The sequence below is a fragment of the Harpia harpyja genome, chromosome 4, assembly GCF_026419915.1.
Source record: "Harpia harpyja isolate bHarHar1 chromosome 4, bHarHar1 primary haplotype, whole genome shotgun sequence".
Taxonomy (NCBI): Eukaryota; Metazoa; Chordata; class Aves; order Accipitriformes; family Accipitridae; genus Harpia; species Harpia harpyja.
In genome coordinates this window covers 67,142,809-67,161,446 of record NC_068943.1, presented here as the reverse complement: position 1 = coordinate 67,161,446, position 18,638 = coordinate 67,142,809, and the positions used below count along the sequence as shown (strand labels likewise).

At 39.0% G+C, this 18,638-nt stretch overlaps 1 protein-coding gene across 6 annotated transcripts in view; it reads right to left on the bottom strand.

Annotated features, from left to right (window-relative positions):
- ADGRG6 (adhesion G protein-coupled receptor G6) overlaps positions 1–18,638 on the bottom strand; it is a 117,022-nt gene that overhangs the window by 47,927 nt on the left and 50,457 nt on the right. For 4 of the 6 annotated variants that reach the window (XM_052784542.1, XM_052784539.1, XM_052784541.1 and 1 more), the window contains exons 4-8: positions 18,005–18,625; positions 11,925–11,993; positions 8,140–8,223; positions 3,665–6,715; positions 896–981 (exon numbers count right to left, since the gene is read on the bottom strand). In XM_052784542.1, coding sequence (XP_052640502.1) covers positions 896–981; positions 3,665–6,715; positions 8,140–8,223; positions 11,925–11,993; positions 18,005–18,625 — 3,911 coding nt within the window. The remainder of the gene's footprint in view (positions 1–895; positions 982–3,664; positions 6,716–8,139; positions 8,224–11,924; positions 11,994–18,004; positions 18,626–18,638) is intronic. The other 2 variants (XM_052784543.1, XM_052784544.1) reach the window with 2 other exon arrangements.

Here is an 18,638-nt window from a genome sequence, read left to right as displayed (position 1 = left end):
CTTTCTAGATTCTTTGGCTCAGGCACCTAGGTCCTTCACTGGGCTACTGCTGCTAAGAGAACAACCTTGGCAGATGTGGACGGCTGCATTTCTGTTTTGTAGATGACTATAGGTGGTTTCCTTAGTTTCTGAAATCTGAAAGCCTCCAGGTTTATTAAAAGGAAAATAAAGAACAACTGCCATATATTTATGACATCATATTTTCATGTAAGTAGTTGATATAAAGACTACTTACAGATTGTGTGAGTGCCACTATGTGAACTGTCAAAAATGACAAAGAATATCTCTATTCAGATGGGAGGAACTTTCAGAGGCAAGAAGTTCAAGAACACTCCACCCGGAGGGCCCAGAAAGGAGCTTTTATCTGCTAAAATGGGCTGAAAAACCAGGGGCTAATAGAAACCCCAACAACTGACCTATGGCAGAAGACTTCTAAAGTAAAAAATATTAAGGTAAATTGGAAAAGTGTATTGCCTCACACAAATGAATACTGCCTATTTTTTTATTATTTCTATCACAATATAGCTTCAAAACCACATTAGTATTTGGGGAGAAAAATTTTGGTCTGTATAGTGATGTTGGAACTTAGACATTTACCTCTTTCAGTGGACAATTCTGATTTCTCCATAGTTTCCAAAATCTCAACCAGTATCTACATTTCTTAAGAAGCTGGCTAGTATAGTGGAGACATTTCAAAATTTTATCCATAGTGCCTCATAGCTCCAGCTAGACCTGAATTCATTACTGTGCAAATCAATACTAGAAAGATCTTCAGAGAACACATATTAATTTAAGAATTTATTTGGTATTGTCTCTTTTTTTTCCTTTTCTGGTTGATATCATCAATGGGGCAGATTCATATATGTAATCACACAGAAGAGAAAACTTAACTTACCCATTCTGCAACCACATCATGTACTTTCGACACTGAGTTGGAGTTGGAACTAAAGACAGTTATAGATATCCTGTAGAATAGCCCACCTGTCCATTAAAAACAGCATTATAATGTTAGAAACTGAGCAAATTTACCTTTTTAATAATGAGACTTCAGTTTCCTGATGAATATAAAGATTGGGCTGAACCCCAGATACAAGGACACCTCAAGCTCCTGTTGGCATTATACAAGTTTGGAGTAAACAAGCCCTGCAGGCTTGGGCCCATTCTCACTAGTCCTGCCAAATTAGACAAGAATTCCCTCCCCCTCCATATTTTTAGGGATACTTTAAATGTGACATGGAAACTCACAAACAATGTACATATAAAAAAGTATTTTGCATATGCCTTTAATGTGATATGTAAAAGCAAGATCACGAAAGTGTCATGAATTTAAAAAATAATCATAATTACTGAAGTATGTAACACACATAAATTCTGCTCTCAGTCTTGTTGTTATAATCCAGAATTCAACCACTGCAGATTAGACTTAAAACTTTGTGATAACAGATAAGGCTCATCAATTGAAAGTAACAAGTTAACTGAGGACAGAATTAGATGGGAGAAGGGATATCCAGCTCTTGTTTTCACAGCAGTCTTTGTTCTTAGGCCTGGCGATGGCCAGATAGTAGAAGAACCTACATGAGCTTTACAAAAACGGCAGCTGAACAAACCATCTTTCAGTTACAAAATGTGTAACACTTGTCTTGGAGCAATTTTACATTCAGTAAAATTGTTTTGAAATGGCAGCAGGTAAATATAAATTCTCTTTAAGCTCATGAGTTGGTAGGCTGCATTACAAGATTTCACATCTAACAAATAACATCAAATCGTCTCATAGTTATGGTCTGTGTTAAAAGTTTATACTTTTCACAAGTAAAATTTTTTTCATTAAGCTACTATAAATTCTGTGCACTCTAGTTGGATTAAATTTCCCAGGATGTGGGGGAGGTTTAAGAACTTCTGGATCAATTCACTTGCATGTATAAGCACATGTGGCATTGCTTTGTTCAGGGCTGTTACCAAATGAACTTGTGGGTCTCGATCACAGATACACATATTTATAGAAATCTTATGTAAATCTTACAGAGACACTACATAAGACAGAACAGAACATGACAACAGTTATACAGAAATCCCCTTCTGTCTCTTGATTGTAAAGGAACTGCTCTTGCTGAGTCTAAATAAAAGACCTTTTATTCTAAGTGGAGCAAATTTTATAATTTTGCTACTTCATAGGTAATAATTTTAAAAGAGTTTGAAATAAAAGTATCTAGAAAAAACTTTAAAGTCAGTATTTTCCAATTTAATTGTGGAAATTTAACATATTGGTTACTATCCTATTCATGAGCTGGCTTGAGTATTATTCTTTCTTTTCATTATGGAATTGATTGTATGATCACTGAGACTAGTGTGAAAATTCCTCTGTGACAAAATACTAAATAATCAATTTCTTGCTGGAAGATGGTTTACCAGTTACCTTCTTTGGTAAGCTATGATCAAGTTTTAGATATGAGTAGAATGAACTTGCTTTTTGATTTATTGTCTTTTTTTCCTTCCTTAACTCAGCAGACACACAAATTTGGTGTGCAGTTTAATCTGAAAATGTATTTTAGTTGTTATTATTACTGTGATAGTTTCAAATAAAAAAGAGAAGTCTTTGGAAGTAGAAAATTGGACTTTGGACAGGTTGAAAACACTTGCAAGACTTGGATCTCATTTATATGTATATATCTCTGTATATACATATATTCAATTTTGTATGTATAATGTACCTTTTATATGTGCTATACAGATACACACATACAGAAAGTGTGCATTATATATATTCTCACACATTCATATATAATCATATATATAATTATAACCTTATTTATATAATTATGTATATGGACAAATCACCTTAATATAGGAATATGCAAAGTATTTTTAAAATCAAACGTAGTAACTACAAACTAGTCAACAGCTTCAAGATCTCCACCAGATGGTGACCCAAAGCATGTTTTAATGAGGCAAAAAAAGAACAAGAACAAAGAACTAATCTACATTTTTAAACACTCTCAGGAGACTGCAGTGGCAGATAGTGAAAACTAAAAATGATTTCTCACTCTCCAAATTAAACAGTGGAAATCCCACCTCAAAATGCTGAATGAAAAAAAATGTTTTTATGGGCAGAAAATTGATGAAAAGTCGCCAAAGATAATTTGAAAAAAGAGGGAAAAAGAACGTGGAAAAACAATTCTCCCCACACCTACCACCAACTATAAAAATATAATGATCAATGAAATACCAGGATTGTTTTTTTTTTTAATTCTGTTAGGCAAATTATCCAAAAGTTTCTTTTGGAAAATCTTTGCTTTTTGAAAGTTAGATCCTCAAAAATATAGGAATACTGTGAAAAACATTCATACAATCTCAAACAATAAAATGGCATAAAAATATATAAAATACATGGCAACCCAATATATTATCCTCACAGTCTCATGAGAGCTGTCTTAGAGAAGTACACAAAAATTAGAAATCACAGGTTAATGACATTTACTATCACCAAGATGTTACAAATTCCCTTCTACTGTAATTAAATTACTATTCCAAAATCTTTTCATATGCTCAATGGATCTATATCTAAAGGGTGAAAGCCAGCTACTTCTATGTTCAGTCTACCAACTGAATATCTAATAGATAAGATGATCTAGTTTTTTTCTACATCTAACTTAATGGCTTGACATACTGTAGTTGACCTCAGGTGGACACAGGCAGCCCAGCTCAGTGAAGGAGTAACATAAACAAGATAAAAAGACTGCAGGAGAGCTAGTAAGTTGATTCAGTGGTGGGTAAAGGGTGGTATTTTGGCTTGTCCCAGATGGTAAGTTGGCCAAGGAATGAACATGTGTCAAAACTGATGACTGGTGGTATGTTACAGAAGAAACTGGCATTTGGGACTGCATGAAAGAGTGCTGAATTGCTGCTGCAGGTGTTGTCAGAGTGCCCTTCAGGATGGTCTCTTTGTGCTGAATAATAACTCCACTGTATGAAGATGGCAAAGGTATTGCATCATTCATTATTGCAGTTCTTGATGACTCCAAAATAGAAGGGAGATTTGCAAAACGTCCATAATCAGCATTGTCAAAATCCAAGGCATGAGTACTAACAATATTCAGAGAAGACATTCCTTCTCTGTGCTTGCTAAAGGATCCATGCACCTCCCCTTCTGAAGCCCATTTGGAAAGCCTCAATATGTTTGTTGATGTCAGAACAACAGAATTCCTTATGTCTTCATTATCACCAATGATTTTTTGTTCTACTGCCCACAGAGAATATCTCAGACCGTCCCCTTGATTTTCAACAGAGTTTTGTCGTAAAACAGTCAGGTGATTTCTCGGTGTTACTGTTGTTGGCAAGCTTAACTCTGCTACATCCCACTGAGGGATCAGGCTTGGAGAAATTTTATCAAGATGGTTCTGAAAACTTTGTGGGAGTGGAGGTGTGGAGTAGCTGTTAGGAGGTACGCTGACTCTGAATTTTGAGTATGAATGAAGAAAGTGCCTTAATTCCAAAGACAATGTCATTGGAAGGAAGTCAGAATTCATTGAACTGATGTTTTTTAAAAAGACACCTGCATCTATTTGAACTTTACTTCTTGCTTTATCAATAGTATTTGTTATAGCATCATTTGCTGAAAGACTTTGAGACTGCAGTGATCCATGTGTTCTTGTACAGTTTACCAAACTCTTAACTGGTGTGTTGATCAAGGAAGCAGCTTGGCTATCCCTTGAATGTGAAGGCTGGGTACCTGAATGTGTTGGAAGGACAGAAACAAGCTGCTGCCTATTGTTTAGGAAGGTCATGGTTTTATCACTCACTATGTCAGTTCCAATTTGCATGTGCAAACTATCAAATATCATTAATTTTTCTGTGGAGTTTTCAAGTACCTTATCAAAGGGACTTACCTGTACCTGTACTGAGGGTTGACTCAAAGGTGCTTCCAGGGAAGGGAAAGGAAAATCAAAATAAAATTCACTGTTGGAAGGCACAGTTAGGTTTGCAAAGTTCATTGTTGACTGCAACTGTGATATTGTCCTGCCATTACTTTCTGAAATTCTCTTTGAAAGGCCTGGAATAAATGAACTAAAGATTTGTGTTTCTAAAGCTGATGCATGACTAGAGAAGTTAATTTCTTCAGCCCTGTGACCTAATAATCTAATGGCAGATGTTCGTTCAGAGATACTGTCAGAGTTAACAGGTGAACTAATGGATAGCAATCTCTCTGTTGGGGAAGAAAGCAGCTTATTAAATGAAAGCCACCAATTTTCTGATGGATCCCCAGAAAACACTTGAGATTCTTCTTTCAAATGATAGGAAACAGTCCAGAAACTCGGTGTTAAAGAAGGGGAAATATCTACATATTTTGTTGGAAAATCCAAGTAACCTGAGTCTGAGGATTTGCCAACTCTATTCATGTTCTCTGGCTCTAATATGGAAAAAGCTGACTCTTTGTTTTCATTGCTACCATGAAATGCATCTAAATTGTTCTCCAGTACTCCATTTCTGAGGGTCTCTCTTGGCTTTTGAAAATATACTGAATGTTTTAAATAATGAGACCAGTAATTGCTATTAGATATAAATATGCTGTCACTTTCCAAATATATGTCAGTCAACGATTGTTGATAAACAGGAAGGGTTGTTACAATGTGCTTATATGCTGAGCTTGTCCAGCCTGTTCCTACCAGAAGTGCTGAAAATGCTTGTAGTTCTCTACTGTGTCCTAGGACTGAATTTGTCTGTTGGATGTCAGGCATACATTTTGTGTATGCTTTTTTCATGTTTTGAAAAAAAGTTGTTGGGTTTGCACATGGAGTCTCCACAGAGGTTACATCTGTAATGCCTCCTGAGTGATGTTCCTTAATGTGTGTAGATTTTCTAAACTGAAATTCTGCTAACATAGAAAAAGGTTTCCTATCAGCATTGCCTTCTATCATTTTCAGGTAAAAATCTTCAGGTGTGAAGTCTAGCAAATCTAGCCTACTTTTTTGGAATGATGATTTCTCCTCTGTGGGTGATATAGATAAGCTAGAAAGAAAATGATGTCTGTCTTTTTGAATGCTAGAGGTGATATGATGAAATACAGTCTCACTCCACCAACTCACAGGCTCCAGGACATTGCTTATAGGCATGAAATTGCTTGTGCCGCTGTTGGAGGATGAAAGCCACACAGTTTCTTTTCTGTGTTCATAAGCAGTGCTGCCGCTGCTAATGGGAGAGTGGACCGCTGACTCAGAGTCAGAATGATCTAGCCCATCTGCCAAAATCCGTGCTAGCTCTGCATTAGGACTTCTGCTTTGAAGAAAAGGAACTGCTGCATTCAAAGAAGGCTCTGTAACAGCACCTGCTGCATCAGAAATTCCATGGAATGAACTTCTAGAATAATTCAAAATATTTTCATTTGGTAATTGATTCATCACAGTATTATCTAGGTCAGTTTTTTCTGTAAAAGTAGCCAAGGTATCGTTGCCGGTCTCCTCAGAATCAGCTGATGTGGATGTAGTTGGAAGAAACAAGCTGTACATGTTTTTTCTCTCTGGGTTCTCATCTGCTGAGTTTTTACTGAAACGGAGAGGCCTTTGCTTCACTGGCCAAATAATTGGGGTTGAGATAATTCCTATGGTTTTGACCCCTTCTATCTTAGACTCTTGCTGCCTCTGTGGTTGTGAATGGGAGGATTCAGGTGAATTTCTCTTCATTCTGAAGATAACCGTAGCAGGAACTCTGAATTCCTGCAGGTCTGTGTGTAGTAAGCCACATAGTTAATGGATTAAAGAAAATATATGCAACTTAACTGTCTGTTCTTGGCTGTCTGCTCTTGGTTTAAAAATCAGCTTACCAAGAGTGGAAAATGATGCCAGTTAGCTGAGTGAAAGTTTAATTTGCTTCTACTGTAAATGAATTTGGCTTATTTTTCTTAGTCTTTCTACTTTCTCTTGGGAGTTTTAAAGCCAAAGAAAGGACTTAATTGTCCAGTTTTTATTCATATTAACATTAATAAGGCATTCAGTTCCTTCTGCAGTTACAAAAATCAGAGTTAACTGCTCATGGTCAACGTAGAGTGAGTGGCTCCACAAAAAGAAAAAAGCACAATTTGGAAGAAATTTTCAATATTTTCTTCTTACTTCTACAGCTTAGTAAACCCAAACAGGCTGAATTCAGATAAATACTTTCACATTGTCTACTGTACTGCCTGATTGCCAATGTACAAGATATGATCTGCCAAAAGAAAAAATACTCCAAGAATTTTAAATCCTACAGTAACAACTGATGCATTTGGAAAAAAAAAACCCAACCCCCAGCCTCCCCCCCCCCCCCATTCTAATTTATTTCTGTGGTGCACACTGAAAAAATGAATCTTTACAAAAAATATCTTTAAGCCTCAGGTGAAAATTGCAGAAACCTATCTCTGTGTTGTTAATAATGTTTAACAAACTAATGAATATTTTAGCAGCGCCTCATAAAATGATGCTCAGTCTCTAGGAGACAGTGATATCACAGAATTTGAGAAAACCTCAAAAGAAATCCCTGCTTTTTTCCTGTGCTAATAATAGGCTCATTTACTACCTTATTTTTTCCCTTAATCTTTCTAAATGAAAAGTAAATGATATCTGATACTGTCAACATTTTCCCTAGTAAAGTCTGATCCAGCTCTTCTTGAAGTCAGTGGAAAGATTCCTGTTGACTCAGTGGAAGTGGCTTTGCTCCATAGGAATGATTCCACTTGGCTCCTGTGCCTGCTAGTGAGGAACAGACAACCCCAGCATACTACCACCCTGGATGCACAAGCAGGAGCTACACAATGCCTCATAATCTGCAGCCTTAAAACGTTTCAACAGCATGGTTCTTTTTGGACCCTTTTTAAAAATCCCTCTCCTTTCCCTCGTTCTTTGCATGGGTAAATACAATGGGTGACACAAAGTGAGTCCCTTTCGTACAAGAGCCAGGTAAACATGATACAAATAAACACAAAGTTTGGTTCTGTTCTCATTTACACCATTCTTACATGGTGCAGTGAAATTAGTCCTGGTTTATTTCAGTGTAAATGAGATCAGAACTGAGACATGACCCTTGACATTATGATAGTATAAAAAACACACCTTAAAATACAATAAATTTGCTCTAGACACAGTACAAGGAAAAATGTAACACAGGATTTCTTACCATTGTTTGGCTTATCGTTTCTATTAGTATCAGGCATGTTAGTGGTGACAGTGGGTGGTGTAGGAGTAGTAGCATTTACAGTAGCTGGTAATAAAGATGAGAAAGAGGTGAACTTGAATGAAATATGAATGTTAATAAGGTAAGACAAAATGGGAACAATGCATGACAATGTAAAATGAAACCATCTACACACAATGCCATAAATGTTAAATAAACACATCATTATTTTCTGCACAAAGTGACGAATGGATATGAACTGAGGTCCCAATCCTGCAGTCATCACTTTCACTGACTTGAGGTAGAGTTTTGCCAGTGTGAGGTTTGCAAGATCAGTCCTGTACTGCTTTCATAAACTCAAAATCCTCTTATGAGAGCTTCAGATCCAAACAGCTGTCCAAAGACCAGAAAATAGATCTTCTAAGTTTAAGATGCACGCACTTAGAATATTGCTTGTGAAAAGAATAATTGTCCCTACTCAGGGACTGAAGATGACAAACAAACAAGAAACTAAAACGCCCACGTAAGGATCCAGTTAACTCCATTGAACTCCATGCGATGAAAAGAATTGAAATCAGACTTGGAATAATTGAAGTGGAATATATATTTTGAAAGCTTCATGTAGGATTTCAGCTACACTGTTCCCACTGACACTAACAGGAGTCATCCCACACAACCCTGGCAAATGTTTCCCAGGAGAACCAGCTAGAACACTTTTGAAAATCAGAGTGAGGAACCAAAACTGCAAATTTCCCCCCCAGCATACTGTGGGAGGGTATACATGCTAGAGGAGTTAAAAGATCATGCCACTAAGTTTTCAAATAGTTTGGAAAACAATTTAATTTTATCTAGTAACTCCCAGAGAATGCAAATCCACTCACTGACAGATTTATTTTTTCCTGAAAACTCTTTTTAAAATCTGAAGGTTGGTGCAGTATAATCTCACAGTGTTACATGGCTTTTGCAGATTTTGACGAAGAACCAACCTGGAAAGGTTAAACAATTGTATTTTAGGCAAGAAATTGCACTTCTGATTTTTTGTGAGGTTGTTTTAGCTAACCTTTTGAGTCTGAAAGTCATAAACTCAGGTCTCAGCTTAGCAAGCAGATTCATGTTCAGGTTTCAGTGAAACAAGAAACTTAGGGAAAGAGAAGGAAGAGTTGGACACTGCAGCAAACAGGTTCTAACTGGGAAAGTGAGTATATAAAGTGACACCCTATAATACAAAAAGACTCTTCTTCCTTGAAACTTCAGGGCTATATTGTCTGAAAAAAAAGTTATAGGGCTTACTGATTATATCTTCCAGTCAACACTGTTAAAGGGGGCATCTTCTAATGAATGAAAATGTTTGCTAAGCATAATGGAGAAAACGACTCTTTTATCAGACTGTAGCTGACATAATCTGGCATCCACAAACTTTGTTACTGGTGCTATTGCACAACACACAGCAAACAAACAAAAAAGGAATCCAGACTGGCCTCTCAGTGTAAAATAAGTCTGCAGTGCTGACAAAAATAGACAGACAGACAACTTTTTATGATTTTCATTATTATGACAATAATGATGATGATGAACAGGGTAAATCTGATCTGCCACTTCCAGAGTGACAAACACAGAACACCAGTGACACTTTACCAAACAGTTTTCAGAGAAGGAAAGAGTATTACCTTCATGAAAGTACTGATAGTCTTTCTTGAAGATGCGATGGTCTAAGAAGTTAAGAAAGGCAAGTTTGAAAGGTAGCATCTTTTATTAGAGGTAATATCTTCTACTAGACAAGTTAATAAAGCTGGAAAAAAGGATGAAGCTTTTAGAAAAGCAGGCTTGTTTCGCTGAAAGTGTGTCCATTTCTGCAGCCATATTAGCTGACCTAATGAAAGATATTCTCCCTCCTTTCACACCACACCATTTTGATAGATGAAAACGCTCAGAGTTCTTCGAAGAGAATACACAAAGTACTTTACATGGTGGCTCTATTACTCTTTACATATAAAAATACTAACACTGAATAATTGTTCCTGTCACATTACCTAAGGTATTCCAGTAGTAGTATTTAGATCATATTGTGCTTTGTGAATATGATGCCTGAAAATTACTGTTTGAAATCCGATTATGGACATAACTGGCATTTCACTTTCCCTGTGGAGACCAGTACAATATGCTCCAAGAACCTGAACCAAATTTACCTCAGAAAAATCTGGAAGTACACTTGTCCTGGTTTCAGCTGGGATAGAGTTAACTGTCTTTCTAGTAGCTGGTACAGTGCTATGTTTTGAGTTCAGAGCGAAGAATGTTGATAACACTGATGTTTTCAGTTGTTGCTCAGTAGTGTTTAGACTAATGTCAAGGATTTTTCAGCTTCTCATGCCCAGCCAGTGAGAAAGCTGGAGGGGCACAAGAAGTTGGCACAGGACACAGCCAGGGCACCTGACCCAAACTGGCCAACGGTGTATTCCATACCATGTGACGTCCCATCCGGTATAGGAACGGGGAAGTGGGGGGGCAGGGATTCGCCGCTCGGGGACTGGCTGGGTGTCGGTCGGCGGGTGGTGAGCAATTGCACTGCGCATCATTTGTACATTCCAATCCTTTCATTATTGCTGTTGTCATTTTATTGGTGTTATCATTATCATTATTAGTTTCTTCTTTTCTGTTCTATTAAACCGTTCTTATCTCAACCCACGGGTTTTGCTTCTTTTCCCGATTTTCTCCCCCATCCCACTGGGTGAGGGGGAGTGAGTGAGCGGCTGCGTGGTGTTTAGTTGCTGGCTGGGGTTAAACCACGACAACACTGAAGACTGACATAAATCTCTTACTGGCTTCCCAAGCAGAGTGCATTTTCCTTTTTATTTTTAAGCTAAATCTGATTTACTTGTAAATGTTGGTTTTGAAAGAGTTCTGAGAATTCCTCTTCCCCTTTTATATTTTATTCTTTCCTGTCTCATTCTTCCACCATTCAGCCTGGAAAGGGTTACAGAGCTAGACATTATTTTTGGTGCAGCTGCTGCTGTGATTAAAGTTTAACATAGTATGCCACCCCTCATTAGCAGGTCTGTGTTGACAAAGGTATTATGGAAACGGGCTGATGTTGTTCATGTCAAGCATTTTTACAGAACTTCAGCCTCTAAGTAGAGCAGAAGGAATTAACTGTCCTTGCATGTCCAATGATTCACATGGCATGGAAATCTTTAGGGTTCACCTATTCCTTGCATTCAGCTGAGCTGACCTTTAAAAACATCTAATGAATTCTTATATGTGGTGATTTTTACACTATTAAACCATCACTAAGTGCTGTAACAAGTGTTTCATTAATGAATAGCTGCTGGATTTTGCAGTTTGATGTTAAATTTTTACCTGCTAATCTCAAAGTATCTAGCCTCAAAATAGCTTATTGGAAAAAAAATGAATAATAGTCAGTTCCTTTATTTACATCTGCTCATTTCTTTCTTACAGATATACCCACTTCTTATCCTGGTTAATATTTTACTGTCAAAATGTGCAGGAGGAAAAGAGATGGAGAAAGAAATGAAAGCAGTCAATTAATTCAGTTTTGATATAATGGACACTATTTGGAAAATGTATTATCAAGGGAGTGATCACATTTTTTCACATATTGTATGTACAGGACACCCACACACTTGATGAGACTAAAGCATTCCTTTCCTTGCTATTTTTTTTGACTGCAGTTCACCCTTTTAGAAACAATAATAAAAAGAAATGGAATAAAAACCCCAGGAAAATAAAGATTTCCCTAAGATGAAACTGCAAAAATGACCTGAGCTTCTTACCTTGGCAAAGGCTCCCCAGGTTTGCACAACTGGTTGGTTCAATTGCAGAAGAGGGAATTAGGTATGAGCCTTTAGAAAAACAAAGTAAAAGAATCAGAAAGGTTTGGCTACTGGGCATAAAACTATCAAGTCTGAAAATATGTTATATCTTGCAGTGACACAGTCCTTTTCCTAATTTCTCTCAGTGGCAAAACCGATACTGCCATTTGCCTGTAAGATTTATGTGTCTTAATTTTCTGTTGCAGCTGAGGGATCCACAAAAACCCCGTTGACTTACAAGTTACAGCCACTTATGTATCCTCCCCCAGTTTTCTTAGCTTTCGCTAAATAACATCGCATTAAATGAATGCAGCTCGCGTGTACTCCGTGAAACAGCGTTAAGCAGAGGGGTCAGTATGGCCATAGGATTTATGCAATCTTCATGAGTAGTAATGCACACCTTGGGAGAAGCAACCACGCTCCGCTGCTATAGCACAGGTTAGCTACCCAGCACACACTTCTGAGTAATCTGCCTGTGACAGACACCAACCAGATAAAAGGTGATTAAACTTGTTCCTCTGCCCAGGGCGTGGGCATGATTAATATTCTGGTATGCATGATTTATAAGCAGATAATGTTACAAGTCTGTATCTCTAGTAAATTATTCATAACAACATGCACACACTTTGATGATCTGGAGGCAAAACCGGGGCATGTAAGAATGGCTACAGAAAAACAACTGGTGAAACTGCATTAATTACACTTTGTGCATCCCAGTGGTTCAGCTGCAGATACAGCTGCTTTTGCACACTCTGTCGAAAAATAATCGGGCTGTAGAGCGTGGCATAATATGAACCTACTCAGAGCATTGCCCTTTTGGCTTTTGCTTTACCACTTCAGAATCATATTGACTTAATAAGGTTCTCTCATGAAACATTGTATCCTTCCATAAAATTACAGAGCCACCACCCATCAGCTCGTAAAGATAGCTAGGAAAATATTTCCTGTGGTGCAAGAACAGATGAAGCATGGGGCCTCCATACAGAAATCATGTCATGCCACAGATACCATTACATTTATTGCCGACAAAAATAGGGCAGAATTTAAAACCTGTGATCCTCAACAAATATGAAAGCTCAGGGTTGGGGGTTTTTTTGGCTTTTTTGTTTTTGTTTTTGTTTTTAAAATAGATTAAGAGATACAGGCAAATTCACTTCCTTGGTACACTTCCTATGAACTCCAGGAAGGATGTTCCAAGTGAACATACTAGCTCCTGTGTGAGATTTTTTCTTTTCCCCCAAATATATTTGCTAATATTAAACAGTCAATATCAAAACCTGCTGTAAGTAATGTCCTCTTCGCTCCGTATCATGGAAAGATCACCTGAAAGTTGGCTTGGAAAATCTGTGGACCTTCATATTTTCTTCAGTGAGTATTTAAAAAAAGATTGTGATTTTATTTGGTGAAGTTAAAAAAATCCAATCCAACTTCACAAAACACTTAAGTCAGAAGACTGTATTGGGTTTGCATGGCAAGATTTTGGTAGCAGGGGGGCTACAGAGGTGGCTTCTGTGAGAAGCTGCTAGAAGCTTCCCCCATGTCTGACAGAGCCAATGCCAGCTGGCTCCAAGACGGACCCACTGCTGGCCAAGGCCGAGCTCATCATTGATGGTGGTCACGCATCTAGGATAATGTATTTAAGAAGGGGGGAAAAAGAACCTGTGCAACAGCAATTGCAGCTGGGAGAGAGGAGTGAGAATATGTGAGAGAAACAACCCTGCAGACCCCCAGGTCAGTGAAGAAGGAAGGGGAGGAGGTGCTCCAGGCGCCGGAGCAGAGATTCCCCTGCAGTCCGTGGGGAGGACCTTGGTGAGGCAGGCTGTCCCCCTGCAGCCCATGGAGGTCCACAGTGGAGCAGATATCCACCTGCAGCCCGGGGAGGACCCCACGCCAGAGCAGGGGGATGCCCAAAGGAGGCTGTGACCCCGTGGAGAGCCCACACTGGAGCAGGGTCCTGGCAGGACCTGTGGCCCTGTGGAGAGAGGAGCCCACGCTGGAGCAGGTTTTCTGGCAGGACTTGTGACCCCACAGGGGACCCACGCTGGAGCAGTCTGTGCCTGAAGGACCGTACCCCATGGAAGGAACCCATACTGGAGCAGTTCGTGAAGAACTGCAGCCTGTGGGAAGGACCCACGGTGGAGAAGTTTGTGGAGGACTGTCTCCTGTGAGAGGGACCCCACGCTGGAGCAAGGGAAGAGTGAGGAGTCCTCCCCCTGAGGAGGAAGGAGTGGCACAGACAAAGTGTGATGGACTGACCACAACCCCCATTGCCCATCCCCCTGCACTGCCGGGGGGACGAGGTAGAGAAAATCAGGAGTGAAGTTAAGCCTGGGAAGAAGGGAGGCATGGGGGGAAGGTGTTTTTAAGATTTGGTTTTATTTCTCATTACCCTGCTCTGATTTGATTTATAATAAATTAATTTCCCCAAGTTGAGTCTGTTTTGCCCATGACAGTAATTGGTGAGTGATCCCTCCCTGTCCTTATCTTGACCCACGAGCCTTTCATTATATTTTCTCTCCACTGTCCACCTGAGGAGGGGAGTCATAGAGCGGCTTTGGGGGGCGCCTGGCTTCCAGTCAGGGTCAACCCACCCCAGCTGTATACTTTAAAGAGGAATATTTTCAGTGAATATATTCAATAAGATTTTAAAGTTTTAATTGGGTTGAATTCTGGCCAGACTAGGCATTCCTTCAGTGTCCACTAAAGAAAATATGATTTGGATGCAAACAGATACTTGCCAACAGGTACTTTATGAAGCCAAATGGCATGGTCAGTAATGTGAACAGCAGATATGGACCTGTATTATGGACACTTTGTGTGGTATATCTCACTCACTTCAAACGTTTAAAACTCAGACATCCGTATCTGCTCGTCACGCTAGACTTTATAGTCAATGGGGAGGAACAGGCACTCCCACAGCAAAGAACTTCTGACTTCACTGAGACATCTTCTCTAGTATGAGATGCACTGACCTTTGGAACAGCCTTTTTCATTCCACTATTCATAAACACCACTGAGGGCAATTAGCTCAGCCTGAAACATCATTCAGCTGCCTAAGGCAGACAGATCCCACCCTGAGTTGAATCTGACAGTGAAATTAAGAATTCCTCTGGCCTTTGGGAATGAAGGACTCATACAAAGTGTACATGAAGCAAATGCAATTGCAGGCATGGACAGACGTGCAGCCACATTACCCTTAAACTGAGTAGATCATATCCTGCTATAGGTGTAGCCAGTGCAGGCTCCAAAATCAGTACCAGAGGTTGATTAAATGCTCCTCAGTTTGCCTGCCTTGAGCTCTGAACTGGCGTTGTTACACCACTGTCATTACCTAGGCTACTTGTTTTAAAATTATTCTGGATACCCAGGCTGTGTACATATACCTTTAAATGCAAGCTGTGCGAAGGTACGGCAATAAAAACAGAATTCCGACAAGTCTTACAGAAACACCCCACCATGACTGCACAGCTGTGAAAACATTAGTCTAAGGAATAAACTAGGAGACGGTAAAACTATGAAAAGATTATCTGGAACAATTTGCCATTCGAGTGTTTTTACGCTCCATAAATCTACTTGTAAAAGCTTTGTCTGAAAAACCATGAAAATAATACCCCTTGAAAAATGTAAGCACTGTTCAGGCACAGATATGTTGAGATCACTGCTAAATGCTTGGTTTGGGTTTTTTTAAGTTACATGCCGCTTCCTGGGGAAGTGTTATTGGAGCTGTGTGAAAACCTCCTTTCTGCATAAATCCTTCCATTGCTGCTAAATGAAGCCCAATCAGTTAGAGTCATCTCCCTACTGTCAACGGTTTATTCATGGTTGATAGCCTGACTCATCAACTCTCCTGTTGAAGGCTGGTTTTACAATGAAGGCTTTTATTCAAGAAGATGAAGGGAAGAAAATTCTAACAATTCCTTCTCTGGAATTAGTAACCATTTTTGAAATGACACTGTACCCAGTACTTTCTTTTAGGAAATACTCTGGTTCAGGAAAGCCTGTATCATAGGGAGTGATTTAATATCTTCAAAAGAAAAAGACTGACTAGTGAGTTAGTTTTCTCCTAGGCTTAGTTAGAGGAAATAACGATGCTTATATATAGATACATTTGAAGTGGCTTGGATAGATACCTGGGCCTAACATAGGAATGCCAATATACATTTTCTAAAATAATGTTCTGCTGTAAGGAAACTGCTGAACAATGACATCCCAAGGAATAAAGCTGTCGAATGAAAACAAGTGTATTGTTTCTATGACCCCAGCTGTGTTATTACATTTGTGTCACAGGACTGTACAGTCTTTAACAGAAAGAATGACAAGACCCATACTCCAGTCAAAATTAAATGAGACCGCAACATTTACAGAGGTCTTGGTAGGTTGTTTAGTAAAAGTATTGTGGTAGTCTTCATGGTATAACAGTATAAGAGGAGTAAGATTTTCTGCGAAGTTATTTTCTGTCAGATCAGTTTGTACTGATAGAAAAGCAACAACATTTTTGTCCAGAACTCCTTTGTCAGTCATGGTCAATGTTTAGATCAGCCTTTCCTTTGCTCTGGCAGAGGGGTGAAGGCATCTAGTTGCTTGTCCTTTTATAGAGGTGTTGCTTAATTTTTTTTTAGCAGAGGCATGCTGAGAGCTGTCCCAGACAGTCTAGCTGTGAATGAGTACCTCACGTTTTGGTTTGAGTAAACTAAAGCAAGCAAGATGGTTTTTTTAGCCACCTTAATCCCTCATGAGCTATTAGATACAGCAACTAGCATGCCTTAATGATGCCAGCTTCTGTTTTAAGCCAAGGATTCTCAGACCGCTGACAGATGCTCTGTCAGGAGATGCTTATATTGACGCTATTTAAACTATGTTTAAATGAATAAGTAGTCAGGTGCCAGAGGAGCAAGAAGGCAGAATTGGAGAGGACAACATTAGATGGGAAGAGACCCCACGTGGTTCAGAAAGAACCAAGATTTTTAACTGTTTACTTTGTCTTTTTTGGTTTTTTTTTAACAAACGTGTATTTGCTACAATAGGAGGTCTCAAACTCTGTGGACATGGAGTTTGATAGCAGTTGATTTTCACAAGCATCATATGTGTGTGTATAGGCTACTGCTGGCCTTGATTCAGATTTTCCCCTATGCATTTTATAGTTATCCAAATATCTCTAAAGTTGTTACTAACCAAAATATTCTTAAAAAAAAAAAAATACTGGTCCAAAGTGACAAAGATTTTTCACTTTTGATTTTTTTTTTTATCTGGAAAAAATGTTCCAGTAGAAAATTATCAACCAACTGTAATAACATATACATATATAAAAAGTACACCTGGACATTTATGAGAATCAAGTGCCTGAGCCATGAAATGAGAATAGGTTGGACAATATATGGAAATTTATCTTCTGGCGTAATCTACAGGAAGAAAGACCTTCAGTAATTACCAATTAAAAGAAGGACAGATAATATGTCATCAGGAAGATAAAACATGATGATTTTGATCTAAAATCTTCCTTCCTGTCTGCCTCCTCTAATTTAATCTTTTCCTGTACTTTTTCTTTCTTATGGATTGCTGTTTGTCACTGCTTTTGCTGGCTCTGCACACACAGCACAAGGCTAGCAAGTGCTCCTTCTGGCTAATCAAAGGGCCAAAGAGCAGGTACAAAAACATTTACTAAATGGTTAGTTAACACACATTTTTTTCTCCAGAGACCACCGTAATCTTACTTGAGGCTAGCAGGTGCTTGCCTGTTATCCCCATTTCATATGAGTAGATGGCCAATAAACAAACTGTTTAGGAAAAGCTTTAGTCTGCAGACCATTTCAAGCAGCAACTCCATATACTTAGGGGAGTTGTTCTTTAGGAAATCAACTCTATACCCTTTCAAAGCCTCTGTGTATGGTAAGAGTTGAGCTAAAGTCTAAGAAAGGTAAGACCTAGCTGTTTTTCTTTCACAGGAAATCTCTTTTTCTTCTGTGCTGCTATATAATACGTTCAGCACAATGCAGAAATGTGGGGGGAAAATAAGCAAAAAAGATTTGGCAAGGCGTACTCACCACAACTCAAATTGTTTTCTGCTTTCAGTGCTGAAGTTGGAATACTCCAGAATTCATTTTCCCAGTCTACAATGTTTCCTTTCACATCACAGCTGAGGTTGGCCAGTGTTTGCGCATTCATGGTGAAATTCCAGAGGCGGAAGTTGTAAATGTCCCCATTTAGAGAGCTCACTTCATTGCTGTTAGAGCCCAGCACCAGCCTCCCGTTTCCAGGGATAACTTTGTCAAAGATACCCGGACAGTACACTATATGATAGGTGCTTTTGGCATATATACCTACACTGCCCGAGAAGCTATCCACTACGACACAGAGCTGTTGAAAGGTTCCTGTGAAAAACTCTGCATTTCGGGGCAATGCATTCTCAAGGATGCACTGTGTGCCTGAAAAGGACAGAAAATGGCCTTTTGTGGTCTTCCCAAAGCTGAAGAATTCTGTTGACAATGCATCGGTGTAGGAGAAGACCTTCCAGTCGTCATTGTCATCGCTGCTGCCCTTGGTTGCTTCAAAGCACAGTGTAAACTGGCTAAGCTCTGGCACTGAGACAGTCTCTGCCACGGACACAGCATCGACGTCGGGAACCTGGGGAATGATGACTTTCTGATTCCTCAGAGACACAGCGACTAGAACCAAGAG